Here is a 20,249-nt window from a genome sequence, read left to right on the forward strand (position 1 = left end):
GCTGCAGCAGCTGCGACGGCTGCGGGGGCTGCTCCGGGGACTGCGGGGGCGGTCGGGGGCTGGCAACCGGCGGCGGGGCCGGATGGCTCTGTGCGGGCAGGCGGCAGGCGCCGCGTCTCTGCCCAGCGAGCTGATCGTGCACATCTTCTCCTTCCTGCCGGCGCCTGACCGGCTGCGGGCCTCGGCTTCCTGCTCGCACTGGCGCGAGTGCCTCTTCTACCCCGCTCTGTGGCCCCAGCTCCGCATCTGCCTCCGCGTCTCCCCCGCGGAGCAGCCTCGGCTCGAATTCCTCATGCGCAAGTGCGGCTGGTTCGTGCGAGAGCTGCGTGTTGAGTTCGCCGCTGAGAATTACCTGAGCGGTGGCGGCGGCCCAGGCGACGGAGGCGGCGCAGACTCCGGGACTGGCGGGGAAGAAGTCGAGGCCCTGCAGCTCTCAACCCGTTGGCTGGAAGTGCTGCGCACCTACTTAGAGCTGGTGCTGTGCGTGCTGGTCAGCATCCGGAACAACAGGTAGGCTTATCCTGGACCTCCATCATTCCATCCTCCTTTTCCCCCCTCCCCCTCTCCTGGGGCCGCGTGTCGCTTCCTACCTCTCGCCCCGAAATAGATTCAGTGCGGAAACGCCTGGCAGCTTTGGCGTTGCTTTCTTCAGTGACTGCGGGTGTCAGTTCCAACCCGGCGATTTCCTTGAGGCGGGAGGGCGTAACGGGACTTATCATAATACTTTCTAAACAGTGATGGACTTGGTGTTTGTCAGATCTCATTCATCCTCTCGGTGGCCCTGGAAAGAAGCTGACAGGCGCCGTCATTCTTCATTTTACACAGGAGAGAGCTGAAGCTTGGAGGGGGAGGCCTGTGAGTGAGTCTTGAGAGAAACAAAACATAACCCAATGTTTCAGACTCAACCTGTCCATTCGAAATAGTTCGTGCTGGGGAAAGGAGTCCAAGACTTCTCATGGTTACAAGACTCTCCCTAAAAGAAATCCTTGACAGCCATTTTCTTACCCGGAATAGTTTTTATTAACTGGGCTAGGCACGAAGAGTAGGAATGTTTGTTAGAGCGACGAGGGAAGAGCCTGATCGTCAGGGTTGGAAGTCTCTCCCCTTACACCTCCAGACTCAACCTGTCCCCAGTGACTCACCTAAAAGCAGCACAGTAGAGCTTAGTGTTTGTGTGTGCTGGGGGAACTGGCCAGTGTCTGCAAAGAGTAAGCACAGATCTGTCCTTCGCATCAGGACTTCACTGTCATTCTGGGACAAACTTCCTATTTTCTGACTTATCCTTATCAACATTGTCCTTTATTTGTCTGTTGTCCTTTCCAAAATCCTATTAGCTTTTTGTATCTGGACATTCTAACTAACCTTAAAATTAAACTATGAGTTGGGAAAAAGTTCAAAAGTTCCAAAAGGAGCAACTTTCATAGTAATGACTGTTCAGCAGGTTACAAATACATTATCTTATTTGATCCTTTTAGTGACCCTGTGAGTCAGGCAAGGCAGCTATTAATCCTGTTTTATAGAAAGGAAACTGACGCTTAAAAGGGTCAAGTGATGTGCACATTGTCATACAGCATCATTTTTGTACAAGAGCAGTGTCCTTTTTGTGAAGTAAATCTACTGTGTTGAACATCATGCATTATGTTGAACAGGGTTAAGAGATGGTGCTGATTTAATGCTAGATAGATAAATGATAGATATAGATATAGATATACTGTGAGAGATAAGCATGTAGCTCCAAGTTGTACCTGGAACATGGCTCCATCTTTCCAGTGGCCTATGTATTTACCCAGCTTTTCACATCAAGCCATCTCATTTTCTTACTTTGATTGGATGTAGCAAAAGAGGCTGTTTGAAGCTGTAAATTGGAGGCTCTCCGTTGAATGTATGGCTAGAAGAACGAAAGAACCCAGAGTTAAAAGATTCGGAGTCAGTGAGCACTTAAAATACTGATGAGACCAAGAGTGGGAGTGAATTCAGTGAGCACTAATTAGATTTTTCTGTTCCGAGATCAGATGGCACTTCTGAGCAACCATCCAAAAAAAAAAAAGAAAGAAAGAAAAAATTATGTGCCTTTGGTCCAAGTATGAACAAACCTTACATAGTGTCTTAATAACTGATTGGTTGGATGGATAATGTTATATAGACAAAATAGTGATATATCATCTCTTCCTTTTATTAATTCTTCTCTCCCTACTTCCCTCACCCCTGCTGGGTTTTTTTCAGTCTATTGAGGTATAATTGACAAATTAAAGTGTACCTACCTCTTTTATTAGCATCCCAATCTACCTGTCTATAATGCTACCTTATGCCTGCCCTTTTGGTTCATCTATCACTACAGCACACTGTCATCCCTGATTTTAAGGTATTCTTGTCATTTACTATACAGATGATGCTGTGTGTTGTGCTGTTTGGTAGCACATGCATTGTGTGTCTGAAATCAAAGTCTAGTGTTATTACATATATTATCTGTACTAATGATATTTCAAAGGGTTTCTTAAAATAAACTATATGTGTTTGGAAATACGTTAATTTAACCTTTATTTTTGAAACTGTCTTGAGATATTTTAGTACTATTAAAAATATTAATATGAATGTCAAAAACAAAATTGGACTAGTTTTCTTCAAATTTTAACAAATTTGAAAATATTTTAGATCAAGTTGCTTATTTGGTAACTATGGTAAAGCCTATACTTATTTCCCTCCATTAGCAGCTTTCCAAAACCATTAAATTTAATAACTAATGAGAAAAATGAACATCTGATATTCTGTATACTTCCGATTAAATTTACAGTGGTTTCACTTTATGATATCTGCCATTTTGTAAGTACCAAAGAGGGCTTGAAACCTACCTGTTCACAAGCATTACGCTTCCAATCTTTGTAGTGAATTCCTTTATATAATTTTCACAACTCAACATGGTTATTTTGTTGTGTTGCAGTTATTTTCATGTCCCCCAGGAAAAGAACTAAAACTGTAACCTTGGATTGTGGGAGCTTTTCAAGGGTACTCTTCCAAGAGGATAATTGGCCTTGGTTTTTGCTTGATTTCTGGGTTTTATATGCACGTGTACTCTCAGGGAGACCATAGCCTCCTTATAGGTGTCTTAGGTGTTAGGAACAACTGACCAAGATCAAGGATGCCCAGAAATATCTCTCAAAGGGTAAAACGCAGACCTCCAGGTTCCAGAGCTCCCTTCCCTACAGGAGGCTATGATATCTGCCCTTATTGTGAGAAACAGAAAGTATGAACAGAAATACGGTAGGTATTTCTCATTCAGCTGTATTTTAAGTTACAGGCAGAATTTCTTTTGCAGTTCTGTAAGAAATTGTTCTTAAAAGTTAAAAACAATTCAGATATTCACTTTTCAGATTTAATCTGGTTATTGAGTCGTGCCTACTGAAGTGCTGCATTTGATACTTGGGAAAAATGAGAGTTTGCGGACAGTAAATTAGTGATAATAGCTAATAGACTAAGACACTAAAAATAGTTATTTTTAAAGAGCAGGCATAAGTACCTTGTCATCATCTAGTTTATGCTTTTCTGGATTTTACATTTTACTTTGTATAAAATCTTAAATTGGTGGCAGGAATTTTTTTAAAGATGAGTACTGCAGTAGGCCAGAGAGATTTTATACAAGAGTTATTTTCTTGTTAAAAATTGGGCTACAACTCCCAACTACATGTAGTTTGACCATTTCATGGTTATGCCTGCTTATATAACCTCTAACTAATATTAGATATATTAATAATTCTTAGATCTGGTCTTGTTGATTTGGCATGTGCAGTGAGGAAGAGCCTTACATTTTGTATTGTTTTGTCAACATCACTCTACCAAAATCCAAAAATAGGTAGACCATTTAAAAATACATTTTAGGGGCACCTGAGTGGTTCAGTTGGTTAAGCATCCAACTTCAGCTCAGGTCATGATCTCATGGCCAATGAATTTGAGCCTCTCATCGGGTTCTGTGCTGATAGTTCAGAGCCTGGAGCCTGCTTCAGATTCTGTGTCTCCCTCTTTGTCTGCTCCTCCCCCACTCGTGCTCTCTGTCTCTCTCAAAAATGAATAAATGTTTTTAAAAAAATGCATCTTAAATTAGGTTAAAAATTACTTGGATGTTTCATATTATTATCTAAGACAGTAGAAGATACCTTTGAAGATGTTGTGTTCAACAACCCTGAGCCTTATTTTTTTTGAAATATCTTCCCCCAGCATAATGTAGTAAATACATGTAATAATAGCATCTTACTTGTGAAAGCTTTTATTATTCACTTAAAGAAGCCCATTTGCAGAATAAATATTAACATATATTGGGACTCTGACTAGAGTCCAAGAGATGGTTGCCCATAGGGAAGAGAAGTGAGGTGATGCAGACCCAACAGACTCCTTACCTTAAAACTGACAAGTTAAAGTAGGTTCATAGGGATAGCTTCAAGGTCATTAAGAAATGAGGAGACTCTAACCTGTTAAAGAAACTAACCTCCTTAGAGGGCTACTGAGAAAAATTAGGGTCCTCTCCAGTCCATAGTACAGTCTTATAATGACTGAGAACTGATAGATGGAGGATAGGAAATAAAACTCAGCAAAAGATTGTCAAAGTAAAATATTTTTTCTGTGTTAAATGAATCTGTGGAGCAGCTTTTGAATGAAGTGATTAGATTATTTCCATTTTTATGTGTTAGTTAGCCTTGGGAGAGTTCACCCAACTTGATCAATTTATGCAGGGCCTAAAATGATAGTTATAAAAAAAATCTGTTTTTTCCTCCAAATATTGAGAGCCTACTATGTGCCAAAGAATGAAGACAAACTCCCCATTCTCATAGACTCAACATTCTAGAAGAGAAACAAACAATAAGTGAAAGAAAGATTATTTCAGGTGTGAAATAAAAGAAAATCTAAGCGTAAAGGAAGATTTTGTAAGTGACTAGATGGCAAGGGAAAACCTGTCTGAAAAGCAACATTTGAGCTGTAATATGAATGACAAAAGTCACCCAATGGTATTTGAGCAAATACCATTTTAAGCAGGAAAAAATATATACATATTAAGCACCAAAGCCTTCAGCCAGACAAATTTTTGACGTGATGAAACAGTAAGGCAATTATGGCAGGACCGTGAGAATGAAAGTGGGAGGGGTGTCATGATGCTTTCTGAGTTGTAGAGGGAGGAAGCGATCGAGTTGGTTATGTGGGCTTGTAGAGTGAAGTTTGAGCTACATTCTGAGAATAGAAGAAGCCACTGAGAAATATTTAAGGGCCAGAGTAATGCGATCTAATTTGGCTTTTAAAACAATCACTCTGGTTGCTGTGTAGTGAATGAATTATAAGAGGGAACAAGAGAGGATGCAGGGAGACGTGGGAAACTTTTGCATAAGCTAGGCAGAGATGACGGTAGCTTAGTGTATGGTCGGAGACCATGGAGAGGAAGAAAAGTGGATAGATGTGGACTATATTTTGGAAGTACAGTCAAGAGGACATCATTCTCTGTAAGAATCACTGTTTTTTGTCCTTAGTATTATTAAAATGATCTTTTAATAAATAGCATGCTCAATAGCAATTTCAAATTTTAAACTTTTTGTGTGTGTAATCTCTGGGATTTAAGGATGATGGCGATTCTTAGAAGGTAATTGAGTAAATGAATTGTAAAGCACATGCTAGCAGATTGCTTTTAGTTAACAGATCCTAATAAAGCTAGTAAGAATACTATTCTAGGCCGATGTACCCTAAAATTGTGCTGTATGGTTTGAAAGCCACTAGTCACATATAGCTTTTTCATTTTTAATTTCTTAAATAAAACTAAAGATTAGTTAGGCACACAAGCCACATTTCAAGTGCTCAATAGCCCAATGTGGCTACTGGCTACCATTATTAGACAACATGGAAGAGTATTGCCATGAAGACAGAGAGTTGGATTGGATCACAGTTTTCTAAAGTGTTTGGTTTTATTTGTTTCTTTTGGCTATGATCATTCATCAGCATTTGTGAGAGAAGGAAATATGTTATCAAAGTGTTATGTGGATATAAACATACTTGTTGAACATGGACTAAGAAAACAATTGACCTGAAAGAATTTCTTGCAGTGATGTAGATTATTTTAGCTTTTATCAGTTTAGAAAAGTAAGATGTTACATGTTATGAACCTCTTTACAGCACTGGGAAAGGTTTTAACCTTTCTAAGACCATTTCTTTAAAGTTTTAAAGTTCTTTCAAGTTTTTATGTAATCCATTTTGACATAGTTAATTAGATTTGGCTGTATTAACTTTAGGGTGGCTATGTTGTCCATTTTTCCACTGATACTATTTATTACATCAAAGAAATAATTTTGGATCCTCTGAAATGAAAGGAAATATAGTAAAGTTACTACCACAGATGAACTTCTCCAATTCTGAACCACGAAAGAGAGAGTGAGGTCATTATGACCAAGGTGTCAAAAATTTGGGGTCCCGGTTATACTACACAGTCCAACAGAAATTCCAGACAAAAATGAAAGGTTTTCAGCCCCCTGTAGTTAGGCCTTATAGACCTTGAGGAATATTTCTTAGGCTTCTAGGTAGTTAATAATATTTTCAAGAAATTACCTGAACTAACCCAATGAATCCACAGGCATATCTTGTTTTATTGTGCTTTGTTTTATTGCGCTTCACAGATGTGGGTTGTTTTTTTCTTTTACAAATCAAAATTTTGTGGCTATCCACATTGAGCAAGTCTGTTGGCACCATTTTTCCAACAGCACTTGCTCACTTTGTGTCTCTGTCACATTTTGGTAATTCTTACAATATTTCAAACGTTTTCATATTATGGTGATCTGTGGTCAGTGATCTTTGATATTACAATTGTAATTATTTTAGGGTGCCACAAACCATTTCTATATAAGACAGCAAACTTAATCAGTAAATGTGTGTTCTGACTGCTCCAATGACCATTCTCTAGTCTTTTTCCTTCTCCTTGGGCCTCCCTTAATCCCTGGGATACCACAGTATTGAAATTGGGCCAATTAATAACTCTGAAATGGCTTGAGTGACAGGAAGAGTCACATGCCTCTCACTTTATTTTTTCTTTTAAGTTTATTTAGAGAAAGAAAGAGAGGGGAGGGACAAGAGACAGGGGGACAAAGGATCCTGAAGTGGGCTCTGTGCTGATAGCAGAGAGCCCCACATGGGGCTTGAACTCATGAACCATGAGAGCGTGACTTGAACTGAAGTCAGATGCTCAGTAACTGAGCCCCCCCAAGTGCCTCTTTCTGTCTTCAAATTAGAAGCTAAAAATGATTAAGCTTAGTGAGGAAGGCATGTCAAAGGCCAAGCTGGACCAAAAACTAGACCTCTTATGCCAAATAGTTAGCCAAGTTGTCAATATAAAAGAAAAGTTATTGAAGGAAACTTAAAGTGCTATCTGAGGGAACACACAAATGATAAGTGGAACAGCCTTATTGCTGATAAGGAGAAAGTTTTAGTGGTCTGGATAGAAGATCAAACGAGCCACATTCCCTTAAGCCAAAGCCTAATCCAGAACAATGCCCTAACTCTCTTTGGTTCTGTGAAGGCTGAGAGAGGTGAGGAAGGTACAGAAGAAAACTTTGAAGCTTACAGAAGTTGGTTTATGAGGTTTAAGGAAAAATGCCTTCTCCATGACATCAAGGTGCGAGGTGTAGTAGCAATTGCTGATGTAGAAGCTGTAGCAAGTTATCCAGAAGATCTAGCTAAGATAATTAATGAAGATGGCTACCCTAAGCAACAGATTTTCAACATAGACAAAAGAACCTTCTTTTGGAAGAAGCCATCTAAGACTTCCATAGCTAGGGAGAAGCCAGTGCCTTGCTTCAAAGCTTCAAAAGACAGGGCCTAATGCAACTGATGACTTTAAGTTGAAAACAGTGCTCGTTGACTATTCTAAAAATTCTAGGGCCTTTAAGAATTATGCTAAATCTATTCTGCCTGTGCTCTGTAAATGGCACAATAAAGCACATCTGTTTACAACATGGCTGGTTAGACCTACTGCCCAGAAAAAGAAAGAAAGAAAGGAAAAAAAAAACTTTCAAAATGTTACAACTCATTGGGGTACCTGAAAGGCTCAGTTAGTTAAGTGACCAACTTTGGCTCAAGTCATCATCTCACAGTTCCTAAGTTTGAGCCCTACATCTGACTCTGTATTCACAGTGCAGAGTGTGTTTGGGATTCTCTCTCTCTCTCTCCCTCTCTTTCTCTCCCTCTCTTCCTCTCTCCACCTCTCTGCTCCTCCTGTACTTGTGCTCTCTCTCGCTCTCTCTCAAAATAAATTAAAAAAACTTAAAAAAAAAATAGCTCGGGGCACCTGGGTGGCTCGTCGACTAAGCCTCCGACTTCGGCTCAGGTCAGATCTCAACGTTCGTGGGTTCGAGCCCCACGTCAGGCTCTGTGCTGACAGCTAGCTCAGAGCCTGGAGCCTGCTTCCGGTTCTGTGTCTCCTTCTCTCTCTGCCCCTCCCCGTCTCATGCTCTGTCTCTCTCTGTATCAAAAATAAATAAAAACATTTAAAAAAAAAATAGCTCATTGACAATGCACCTGTTCACCCAAGAACTCCAGTGGAGCTGTACAATGAAATTAATGTTGTTTTCATGTAGCACAACATCCATTCTGCAGCCCCTTGACCAAGAAGTAATTTTGACTTCCAAGTCTTACTATTTTAAGAAATATATATTGTAAGGCTATAGCTGCCATAAATCATGATCCCTCTGATAATCTGGACAAGTAAGTTGGAAACCTTCTGGAAAACAATCACCACTCTAGGCATTATTAAGAACATTCATAATTCATGAGAAAGAGGTCAGACTACTAACATTAAAGGAGTTTGGAAGAACTTGCTTCCAATACTCATACGTGACATTAAGTGGTTCAAGATTTCAGTGGAGGAAGCAACTGCAGATGTGGTGGAAAATGCAAGAGAACTAGCATTCGAAGTGGAACCTAAGATGCGACTGAATTACTGCAATCTCACGATAAAATGTTAATGAATGAGGCATTGCTTCTTATGGATGGGCAAAGCGAGTGGTTTCTTGAAATGGAATCTGCTGGTGAAAATGTCTTCACAATTATTGAAATGACAACAAAGGATTTGGAATATTACATAAACTTACTTGATAAAACAGAAGGGTAGTTCGAGAGGATTGACTCGATTGTGGGTAAAATGCTATCAAACATAATTGCATACTACAGAGAAATAATTTGTAAAATGAAGAGTCAACTGATGTAGCAAACTTCCTTGTCTTAAGAATTTCCACATCCACCCTGTCCTTTAGCAACCACCACCCTGATCAGTCAGCAGCCATCAACATGGAGGTAAGACCCTCCACCAGTAAAAAAAAAAAAAAAAAAAAAAAAAAAAAAAGTGATGAAAGCTCAGATGACAGCATTTTTTATCAATAAAGTCTTTTTTTTAATTTTTTAAATGTATATTTAAGAGAGAGACCGAGCATGAGCAGGGGAGAGGCAGAGAGATACACACAGAATAGGAAGAGGCTCCAGGTTATAAACTGTAGGCACAGAGCCAGATGCTGGCCTCAAACCCACGCACCGCCAGATCGTGACCTGAGCCAAAGTTGAACACGTAACTGACTGAGCCACCCAGGTGCCTCAGCAATAAAGGATTTTTTAATGCCTGTACACTTAGACATAATGCTCTTTTACACTTAATAGACTACAGTATAGCATAAATATAACTTGTAAATGCACTGACTGGGAAACCAAAAAATTGATTTGACTTGGCTTTTTATTGTGGTATTTGCTTTATGGTAATGGTCTAGAACTAGACCCACAATATCTTAGAAGTATGCCTGTGTACGTGTAGATTTTTATAAAAGGCTGTAAAAAAATGTGATGGTTGTTTAATTCATAGGGAAATTCTTAGGCTAAAAAGAAAAAAGCTAACCCTTTTCAGTGAGATTGTAATATATTTAATTTACATATTTATGTTTAGTAAAACATACAGTTTAAATATGTATATTAAAATTGTATGTCTGTTGAAACTACAGTTGAAAAGATAAGTGCAGGGGCACCTAGATGGCCCATTTGGTTAAGTGTCCAACTCTTGACTTCTGCTCAGGTTGTGATTTTGCAGTTGTGGGATGTAGCCCCATGTCAGGGCTCTGCACTGCAGAGCCTGCTTGGGATTCTCTCTCCCCCTCTCCCTCTCTGCCACTCCCTCCATCTCTCACTCCCTCAAAATAAATAAATATTGACTTTATAGAAGTGCACATAACTGGCTTGAGAATTTTCACTTCTCTGGGCAAATATGAAATTTTCAGGGATTCCTAATGTATACTGTATGTAATGTATATCTGTACCCTAAATTTGTAATATGTAAGGCATAGCTAAATAGACCCTAATTTTTGCCATGAACTAAGGAAAATACATTATTCAACAAATATTTATTGAATGCCAAGCCCTGTTCTAGCAACTAAGGATACAACAGTAGTCAAAGAGTCCTGCCATCATAGAGCATATTCTAGTGGGGGGAAAAAAAGACAAAAAATAAATAAGTAAAATATATAGTATCATAGTTGATACTCTATGCAGGAGGCAAAATGAAGCAGTGAAGGGAGGTGGGAATGGTGGAAGTAGAAGGAGTGTTGCTGTGTAAAATAAGGAATTTAAGAAAAGTCTCAACCCCTGAAATAATATTTGAAAGAAGGGGGGAGAGAGCAGCTTTCTCGGTCTCTCTGGAAGGTGATTCTTGGAGTAAGGAGCAGTTAAATGGAGGAACTCAACTGTGGGACTTTGACCCGGGGAGTGCTTAAGTCAGATAGCAGAAAATGCCTTGGGATGTAGAACACTACCTACCTACCACATACCAGGGATGGTGATGTGGAAATCAGTAGCCCTTTACTAGGATCTTCTAAAGACTTTGACTTTTACTCTGACTAAGGTGAGGAGCCATGAAAAAGTTTTGAACTAAGGAGTGACATATATAATATTTCAAAAGGAACATTCTAACAGAACAAACTGATGGTTTCCAGAGGGAAGAGGGATGGGGAATCTGTAATTTGGGTGAAGGAGAGTAGGAAATACAGGTTTCCAGTTATCGAAGGAATAAGTCATGAGAATAAAAGGCATAGCATAGGTAATATAATCAGTAATACTATAATAGCATTGTATGGTGACAGATGGTAACTATACTTTGGTATGCATAACATAACGTAGAGAGAAGTTGAATCTGTTTTGTACACCTGAAACTACTGTATGTAATATTGTGTCAATTATACTAAAAACGTTTCTTTTTTTTAAAGGAACATTCTAGATGCTGTGTTGGGAATTGTTTGTAGCAGGGTAAGGGTAGAAGCAACAGGCTGAGTCAGGAGGCCTTTACAGTAATCCAGGCAAGGGATGATGGTGCTGTGGACCAGCATGGGAGCAGTGAAAGTCATGAGTCTATATTTTTATCTGGAGGCCTTCTAGAAGTAGAATGTAAATATAAGAAATTAGACATGATTGTCCAGCTAATATTATAATGCCCTTTTAATTGCTACTCCCTAAATATGCCTAAACATATTTTTCCTTTGGTTATTTTTATTCATTTTGTCTTCCTTTTGTGTTATGATTTGTACTTTCTTTAAAAAATACCCAGCATGTGAACAGTTTATTTTCTGAAAACATTACTTATCTTTGATATTTAGCTCCTTGTACCACAAAATACTTTTAAACAGTGCCTTGTTCATACAGGCCTTACATAAATTTGAATCGGTCTGTTGAACTGCCCCAGAAACTTCTTGGTGCCCCTACTGCAGTCACTTGGAATTTTCCTTTCCCTCTTTCCGCCTCCCTGATTTCCTGCTTCATATGAACTCATTACTTCTTCGAATTTGCGTAAGTCTGGCCCTCATATGAGCTATGAGTTCAAGATGGTAGGACTAAGTAGAAAGGAAAAAGCACATAGTACTCTACACAGTGTTCTTCCTTCTCTTTGCCCCAAATCACTGATCTCATCACCTGTAACCGTAGGCCCAGATAAATCTGTTTTCCTACCCAGATACTCCTCATGTGTACTCTTCTTCTATTATATCTCTTAAGTAGACGAGGAAAAAGGGAAAACATTAAGCAGAATTGAAGTGCCTTTTATTCAGATGTTGCTGGTTACTTCAAAAAAGAATCCCACTCTTAACAAACCTCGAAAGGACAATTTTGGTTCAAGGCAAAGAAGAAAGGTAGTTACCTGAGGCAAGAAACTTTGATTCTCCATTTATGCCCACCTTCTCAAGCCTAACCGTTTCCTGATACCAAACTCCTACACTACACTAGAGTCATGGGGCTGGGTAAGGCCCAGTTGTATTGCCAGCACTATGGAGAGCTGAATAGTGTTCTTAACAACCCCTAAAATGCTACACTAGTTTCCCCAGAGCAGCAATATTAAGCAACCATTAGGTATGGTATGTGCCATTATTATTCCTGTTTTACAGATGGTGAAACTGAAGCACAGAGTACTCAAGTGAACTTGCCACCTACACAGAGAAATGACTGCCTGATTTTTTAACCCTTTTAATGAAATTTTGAACACACTAAAAAAAATAGACACAATGAACCTATCACTTAGATTCAGTAATTTAAGGATTTTGTGGCATTTGCTTCCTTTTATCTTTACTGAAGTATTTTAAAACAAATCCAAAATATTGATGTCATTTTATACTACACACTTCAGTATAAAGCTCTGACATTGTGGGCTTTTTAAAATATAAAAACTATGCCATTTATACACATTAACAAAGTTATTAATAATTCTTTATTCTCACCTTTATTTTTTAAACCTTTATTTCTGGGGGGCCTGGGTGGTTGACTTGGCTGAACGTCCGGCTTCAGGTCAGGTCATGATCTCGCGGTTCATAGGTTCGAGCCCCGCATCAGGCTCTGTGCTGAAAGCTTGCTCAGAGCCTGGAGCCTGTCTTCGGATTCTGTGTCTCCCTCTCTCTCTGACCCTCTCCTGCTCATGCTGTCACTCTCTTTCTCAAAAATAAATGAAACATTACAAAAAATTTAAACCTTTATTTCTGTGCCAAGAGTCTAAACTTAGGGACATATGGACTTTAACTGCTGTAACTTTTCACATCATTGGCACACAATACATATTTTAATAATTGAGTGAACAAAGAGCAGGAGAGCAATTATAGGCTGAGTTTCTAAGGTTTAAGTACTTAATGATCTAACAGCTCTGGTTTTTTGAAATAGGATTAAAGAAGAATGCAGTTAAGTGGAAGAAATTAATTCTCTTTTGGCAATAGTATGGCCTTTTGCATGTTTCAGAAGATATATTATCAAACATGTTATTTTGTGCTTTCACAACACATCTTTCGGACTTGCAGAGGGACCAGTAATAGTAAATTGTATCCTATTAATATTACCATAGAAACAGAGCTAAATTAATTTGAAGAATTCAGATGAGAGAAAAACTTCGTAATCAATTGTAATACTTTTCCAGTATGTAAAAACATTTGCCTTTTGAGCAAATGTATGTTATGGACATTGTGCAGGAAGGAACCCTCTTTGCTTCTTTAGTTCATTCACTCCCTGACTCAACAATAATAAATGAATAAATAAAATAAAAAGTAGGTCACAGATTTCATATTTAAGTAAAAGGATTATGTGATGCAATTGCTTTGTTACTGCTGTTGTCTCCTAGCTTCAAAATGAGACATCTGTTTATTGCCATGGTTCAGTATGTTCTACCGTTGTTGCCTGGATGTTCTTTTCAGTCCCTTATTTACCATCTGAAGCAATAATGAGCCACCTGGAGGCTATATGCAGTTTTCTTGGCTTCACCATATGATCTATAATATGATTTCAACATGAAATTTTAAGCCTGCTGTTGAGTTGTCAGTATTTTTTTGTTTATTATACTAAGCTTAAAAGTAAATTATTATTTTCTGTATCACTTAATTAGAATTTTCTTTATTTTCACTGGAACAATAAGTACCTAAGAACTTTTTTCCACAAATGTCCATCATATACTACTCTAAAATACGCCACTTACATCTTTTATAACAACTTTCAAAAAGACTGTTATATTCCAGGACATGGTTTAATTATAAGGAACAACATGAAATGGGAGTCAGAACCCAGGTCTCCACCTAGCTCTGTACTAACTAGTATTACAGTCTTAGACAAGTCACCTCAATTTCCTGATCTGTAAAGAGATGATTGAATTGGATGATTCTAAACATCTAGGTGTGTCCATGATTACATCCATATGGAAAGTCTTATGCATTATTATTAGTTTTACTGTAATAAGATTATTACCATTCCTTGCTGGAAATAGAATTTTTTATAAATTTTTATTTATTTTAGGGAGATGGAGTGGGGGTGGAAGGCAGGGGCAGAGAGAGAGGGAAACAGAGGATCCAAAGCAGGCTCTGCACTGATAGCAGCAAGACCACTAAGGGGCTTGAACTTCTATCATGAGATCATGAGCTGAGCCAAAATCAAGATCCGGACGCTTAACTTACTGAACAGGAACCTCAACAGAATTTTTTTTTTTCAATATTTGTTTATTTTTGAGAGAGAGCAAGCGTGCCAGCAGGGAGGCGCAGAGAGGGAGACAGAGTATCCAAAGCAGGCTTCAGGCTCAGAGCTGTCAGCACAGATCCCATCATAGGGCCCCAGTCCACGAACTGGGAGATCATAACCTGAGCCGCAGTCAGACGCTTAACCAAGTGAGGCACCCAGGTTATCCCCTCAACAGAATATTTTTAAATTGTCCTTAAGTAGCATGTTTCTAACACATTGCTGGGATACTGAAAAATATTGTATAGATAGAGCTAAAACTGAAATTTTCTGAAGAGTCTCCTTACATTAACTTATTAAATTTTACTAATATGTAGGTTGCTTGTTTACATAATGATTTTAAAATTAATTAACTTAATGGGCACCTGTGTGGCTCAGTTGGGTAAGCATTCAACTTCAGCTCAGGTCATGATCTCATGGCTCATGAGTTCAAGCCCTGCTTTGGACTCTGTGCTGACAACTCAGAGCCTGAAGCCTGCTTTGGATTCTGTGTCTCCCTCTCTTATCTCTCTGTCCCTCCCCTGCTTAGGCTCCCTCGCCTTCACTTGCCAGCGCAAGCATGTGCGCGCTCTCTCTCTCTCTCTCTCTCTCTCTCTAAAATAAACGTTAAAAAATGTTAATGAATTAACTTCTTATAATGGTATAAAACTAGTTTAAATTTATTTTTTGAGTCCCAGTTGAAGATGGTGATGTAGGAAGGCTTTGAACCCACTTCCTCCAAATTACACTTATTAATAGATCAGGTCTTCCTGAAGAAGATCTAAGGAATGAACAAGTACTGGAAAATACAAAGGTAAAGAGAACAGCAAGAGAACAGCAAAAGAGATAGAGACATGCCATGGCATGAAAGAATTACTGGCATATACAGCCACAGCGCCACCCAGCCAGCAAAATCACCATGCACACACAGTCTGCTCAGAGTACACTATACACAAGACCACTCCTTCAGCTTTAGGAGAAGTAGATGTTTCGCCTAATGCATACAAACACAGAAAGTCAAGCAAAATCGGGAGACAGAGTACTATGCTCTAAAAGAACAAGGGAAAAAAAAACCCTCAGGAAAGGAACTAAATGAAACAGAGATAAACAATCTGCCTGATAAAGAACTTAAAGTAATGATCATAAAGATACTCAGTGGGTTGGAAAAAAGAATGGAAGAACTCAGTGAGACCTTCATAAAAAGATAGAAAATACTAAAAAGAGATAATTGTAATTTTAATCAGGGTTAATATAATAATTGAAGTAAAAAACACAGTAGAAGGGGTGCCTGGGTGGCTCATTCAGTTAAGCATATAACTTTCCATAATCACTTTCTAGAGAGACAGAGAAAGCTGCTCTCTCTCCCCTTCTTTCAAATATTATTTCAGGGGTTGAGACTTTTCTTAAATTCCTTATTTTACACAGCAACACTCCTTCTACTTCCACCATTCCCACCTCCCTTCACTGCTTCATTTTGCCTCACTGCATAGAGTATCAACTATGATACTATATATTTTACTTATTTATTTTTTGTCTTTTTTTTCCCCCACTAGAATATGCTCTATGATGGCAGGACTCTTTGACTACTGTTGTATCCTTAGTTGCTAGAACAGGGCTTGGCATTCAATAAATATTTGTTGAATAATGTATTTTCCTTAGTTCATAGCAAAAATTAGGGTCTATTTAGCTATGCCTTACATATTACAAATTTAGGGTACAGATATACATTACATACAGTATACATTAGGAATCCCTGAAAATTTCATATTTGCCCAGAGAAGTGAAAATTCTTTTCTCAAGCCAGTTATGTGCACTTCTATAAAGTCAATATTTATTTATTTTGAGAGAGTGAGAGATGGAGGGAGTGGCAGAGAGGGAGAGGGAGAGAGAATCCCAAGCAGGCTCTGCACAGTGCAGAGCCCTGACATGGGGCTACATCCCACAACTGCAAAATCACAACCTGAGCAGAAGTCAAGAGTTGGACACTTAACCAAATGGGCCATCTAGGTGCCCCTGCACTTATCTTTTCAACCGTAGTTTCAACAGACATACAATTTTAATATACATATTTAAACTGTATGTTTTACTAAACATAAATATGTAAATTAAATATATTACAATCTCACTGAAAAGGGTTAGCTTTTTTCTTTTTAGTCTAAGAATTTCCCTATGAATTAAACAACCATCACAATTTTTTACAGCCTTTTATCAGCATATAAATTTTGATTTTGCCTCGGGTCAGGATCTCATGATCTCATTTTAATTATTATGTGCTGTGGTGTGGACCTTTTGGGTTCATTTTGTTTGGAACTCTCTTTGCTTCTTGGACTTGAAGTCTGTTTATCTCCCTAGCTTAAGGGAGTTTTCAGTTATTATTTCTTCAAATAAGTTTTCTACACCTTTCTCTGTTTTTTCTGGGACTGCTATAATACAAATGTTCGTTCACTTGATTTTATCTAAGTGGTCTCTTTATCCTCATTTTAAAAAACCATTTTCTCTTTTTGCTGTTCAACTTGTGTGCTATTACTGTGTCTTCCAGGTCGCTGATATGTTCTTCTGCATCCTCTAAAATTATTGTTAATTCCCTCTAGTGTGTTTTTCTTGGGGGGAGAGAGGGTGGAGAACACGTAGGCATGCGTAGGTGGGGGAGGGGCAGAGGGAGAGGGACCGTGTTAAACAGGCCCCATCCCCAGCCTCGAGCCTGACAGGCTCATGATATCATGACCAGAGCCAAAATCAAGACTCTTGTCACTTCACTGACTGAACCACCTAGGTGCTCCTGGTGGTTTTTTTTGTTTGTTTTAAGAATGTGTTTGAACTTAAATGACCATCGAGTTAATGTGGACTGCTGTTTACTTAGGATGACATATATTAACCTCATGGTAACCACAAACCCAAAACCTATGGTAGATACACTAAAAATAAAGTGAAATAAAGCCAAATAAAAGACTAGAGATACTTATCCATCACAGAGAGAACAAGAGAAGCAAAAAAGAACAATGAACTACAAAAACAACCAGAAAACAAATGTTTAAAATGGTAGTAAGTACATACTTATCAGTAATTACTTTAAATGTAAGGGGCCTAAATGCTCCAATCAAAAGACATAGAGTGGTAGAATGGATAAAAACAATAAGACCCATCTATATTGCTACCTACAGGAGATTTATCTTAGACCTAAAGACACCAAGAGACTGAAAGTGAAGGGGCAGGAAGCATTCACCATATAAATGAAAGTGGAAAAAAAAATCTGGGGTAGCAATACTTAGACAAAATAGACTTTCGTTTTTTCTGTTTGTTTTGTTTTTTGAGAGAGAGCACAAGCTGGGGAGGAGAAGAGAGTGAGGACAGAGGATCTGAAGCCAGCTCTGCACTGACAGCAGCAACCCCAATGTGGGGCTCGAACTCACAATCTGCGAGAACATGAGCTGAGCTGAAGTTGGATGCTCAACTTGCTGAGCCACCCAGCTACCCCCAAAATAGACTTTTAAACAAAGATTGTAATAAAAAAGAAAAACATTATATAATAATAAAGAGATCAATCCATCAAGAAGATAAAAACAGTTATAAATATCTGTGCAACTGGCCCTGGAGCACCATAAAGCAAATATTAATGCACATAGAAATTGATAGTAGTACAATAATAGTAGAGGGCTTTAACACTCCACTTACATCAATGGATGGATCGTCTAGACAAAATCAATATGACATAGTGGACTGTCTGGACATAACAGATATATACAGACCATTCCATATAAAAACAACAGAATACACATTCTTCAAGTGTAAGTGGAATACTCTCCAGAACAGATGACATATTAGGCCGTTAAACAAGCCTCAATAAATTTAAGAAGACCAAAATCATACCATACATCTTTTCCAACACAACAGTATGAACCTAGAAATGAATCACAGGGGGAAAAAAACACAGGAAAAAGCACAAACGTGCAGACTAAACAACATGACAACTAAACAACCAATGGGTCAATGAAGCAATCAAAGAAGAAATTTTAAAAACCCATGGAAACAAATGAAAATGAAAACAGAACAATCCAAAATCTCTGGGGCAAAACATAAGCAATTTGGAAAGGGGTGTATATAGCAATATAGGCTTAAGAAATAAGAAAACAAATCAAGTAATCTAATTTTACACCTAAACAAACTAGAAAAAGAACAAACAAAACCCAAGGTGAGTAAAAGAAAGGAAATAATAAACATCAGGGCAGAAGTAAATGACATATTAAAAAAAAAACAGCAAAACCAAAAGCTGTTTCTTTGAGAAGATAAACAAGATTGACAAACCCTTAGACTCATTAAGAAAAAAAAAGAGAAAATACCCAAATAAATAGTCAGAAATGAGAGAGAAGTAACAACTGATATCACAGAAATACAAAGAATTCCATAGCAATAATACAAGAAAAAGAAATGAGAGACATCCATATTGGTAAAGAAGTTAAACTGTCACTATTTACAGATAACATGATACTATACATAGAAAATCCTAGATTCCATGAAAAAAATACTAGAATAAATGAATTCAGTAAAGTGGCAGGACACAAAATTAATAACCAGAAATTGGTAATGTTTCTATACAACAAAAATGAAGTCACGGATAGAGAAATAAAAAAACAAACACTATGGAACACCCAGGTGGCTCAGTCAGTTGGGAGTCCAACTTCGGCTCAGGTCATGATCTCACAGTGCATGAGTTCAAGCCCCGCATCAGGCTCCATGCTGAAAACTCAGAACCTGGAGCCTGCTTCAGATTCTGTGTCTCCCTCTCTCTGCCTCTCCCCTGATCATGATCTGCCTGTCTTTGTCTCAAAAATAAATAAAACATTAAAAATTTTAAAAAAACTATAGTTGCACCAAAAAGAATAAAGTACCTAGGAATAAACTTAACCAAAGAGGTGAAAGACCTATACTCTAAAAACTATAAACCACTGATGAAAGAAACTAAAGACACAAAGAAATGGAAAGATATTCCAAGCTCATGGATTAGAATTAATATTGTCAAAATGTCCATTATTACCCAAAGCAATCTACAGTTATTGCAATCCTTATCAAAACACCAACAGTATTTTTCACAGAACTTGGATAAATAATACTAAAATTTGTATGGAACCACAAAAGACCCTGAATAGCTAAAGTAATCCTAAGAAAGAACAAAACCAGACTTCAAGTTATGAAGTCTAGTAATCAAAATAGTATATAGTATGGCACAAAAATAGACACATAGATAATGGAATCGAATAGAAAACCCAGAAATAAACCCACACTTATACGCTTAATTAATCTTCAACAAAGCAGGAAAGAATATCCAATGGGGAAAAGACAGTCTGACTCTTCTTGATTTTAGCTCACATCATAATCTCACAGTTGGGAGATCAAGCCTTGCATAGGACTCCTTGCTGAGCATGGAGCCTGCTTGGGGTTCTCTCTCTCCTTCTTTCTCTACCCCTTGCTCATGCTCTCTCTCTCTCTCTCTCTAAAAATAAACAAACATTAATAAAAAGAATTTCCAAAGTAAAGCATTTTTATTTTCACCAAAGTGGGAAACTTGGGTGTTTTGTGGTGGTGGTGGTGGTAATGTTTGACAGATGTGACGAGTTGATTGAAAAGTGGCATTTATGGGGCATCTGGGTGGTTGAGTCTGTTAAGTATCTGACTTCAGCTCACATCATGATCTCACTTATTTATGAGTTTGACCCCTGCATTGGGCTCTCTGCAGTCAGTGCAGAGCCCCTTTCAGA

General features: G+C 38.3%; 1 protein-coding gene across 1 annotated transcript in view; it reads left to right on the forward strand.

Moving 5' to 3' along the window:
- The window catches only part of FBXO33 (F-box protein 33), a 30,525-nt gene that overhangs the window by 444 nt on the left and 9,832 nt on the right, over positions 1 to 20,249 (forward strand). The window contains exon 2 of the mRNA XM_029951417.1: positions 2 to 510. Within this exon, the coding sequence (XP_029807277.1) occupies positions 2 to 510 (509 nt within the window). The remainder of the gene's footprint in view (position 1; positions 511 to 20,249) is intronic.

This window comes from Suricata suricatta, chromosome 9 (genome assembly GCF_006229205.1).
Source record: "Suricata suricatta isolate VVHF042 chromosome 9, meerkat_22Aug2017_6uvM2_HiC, whole genome shotgun sequence".
Taxonomy (NCBI): Eukaryota; Metazoa; Chordata; class Mammalia; order Carnivora; family Herpestidae; genus Suricata; species Suricata suricatta.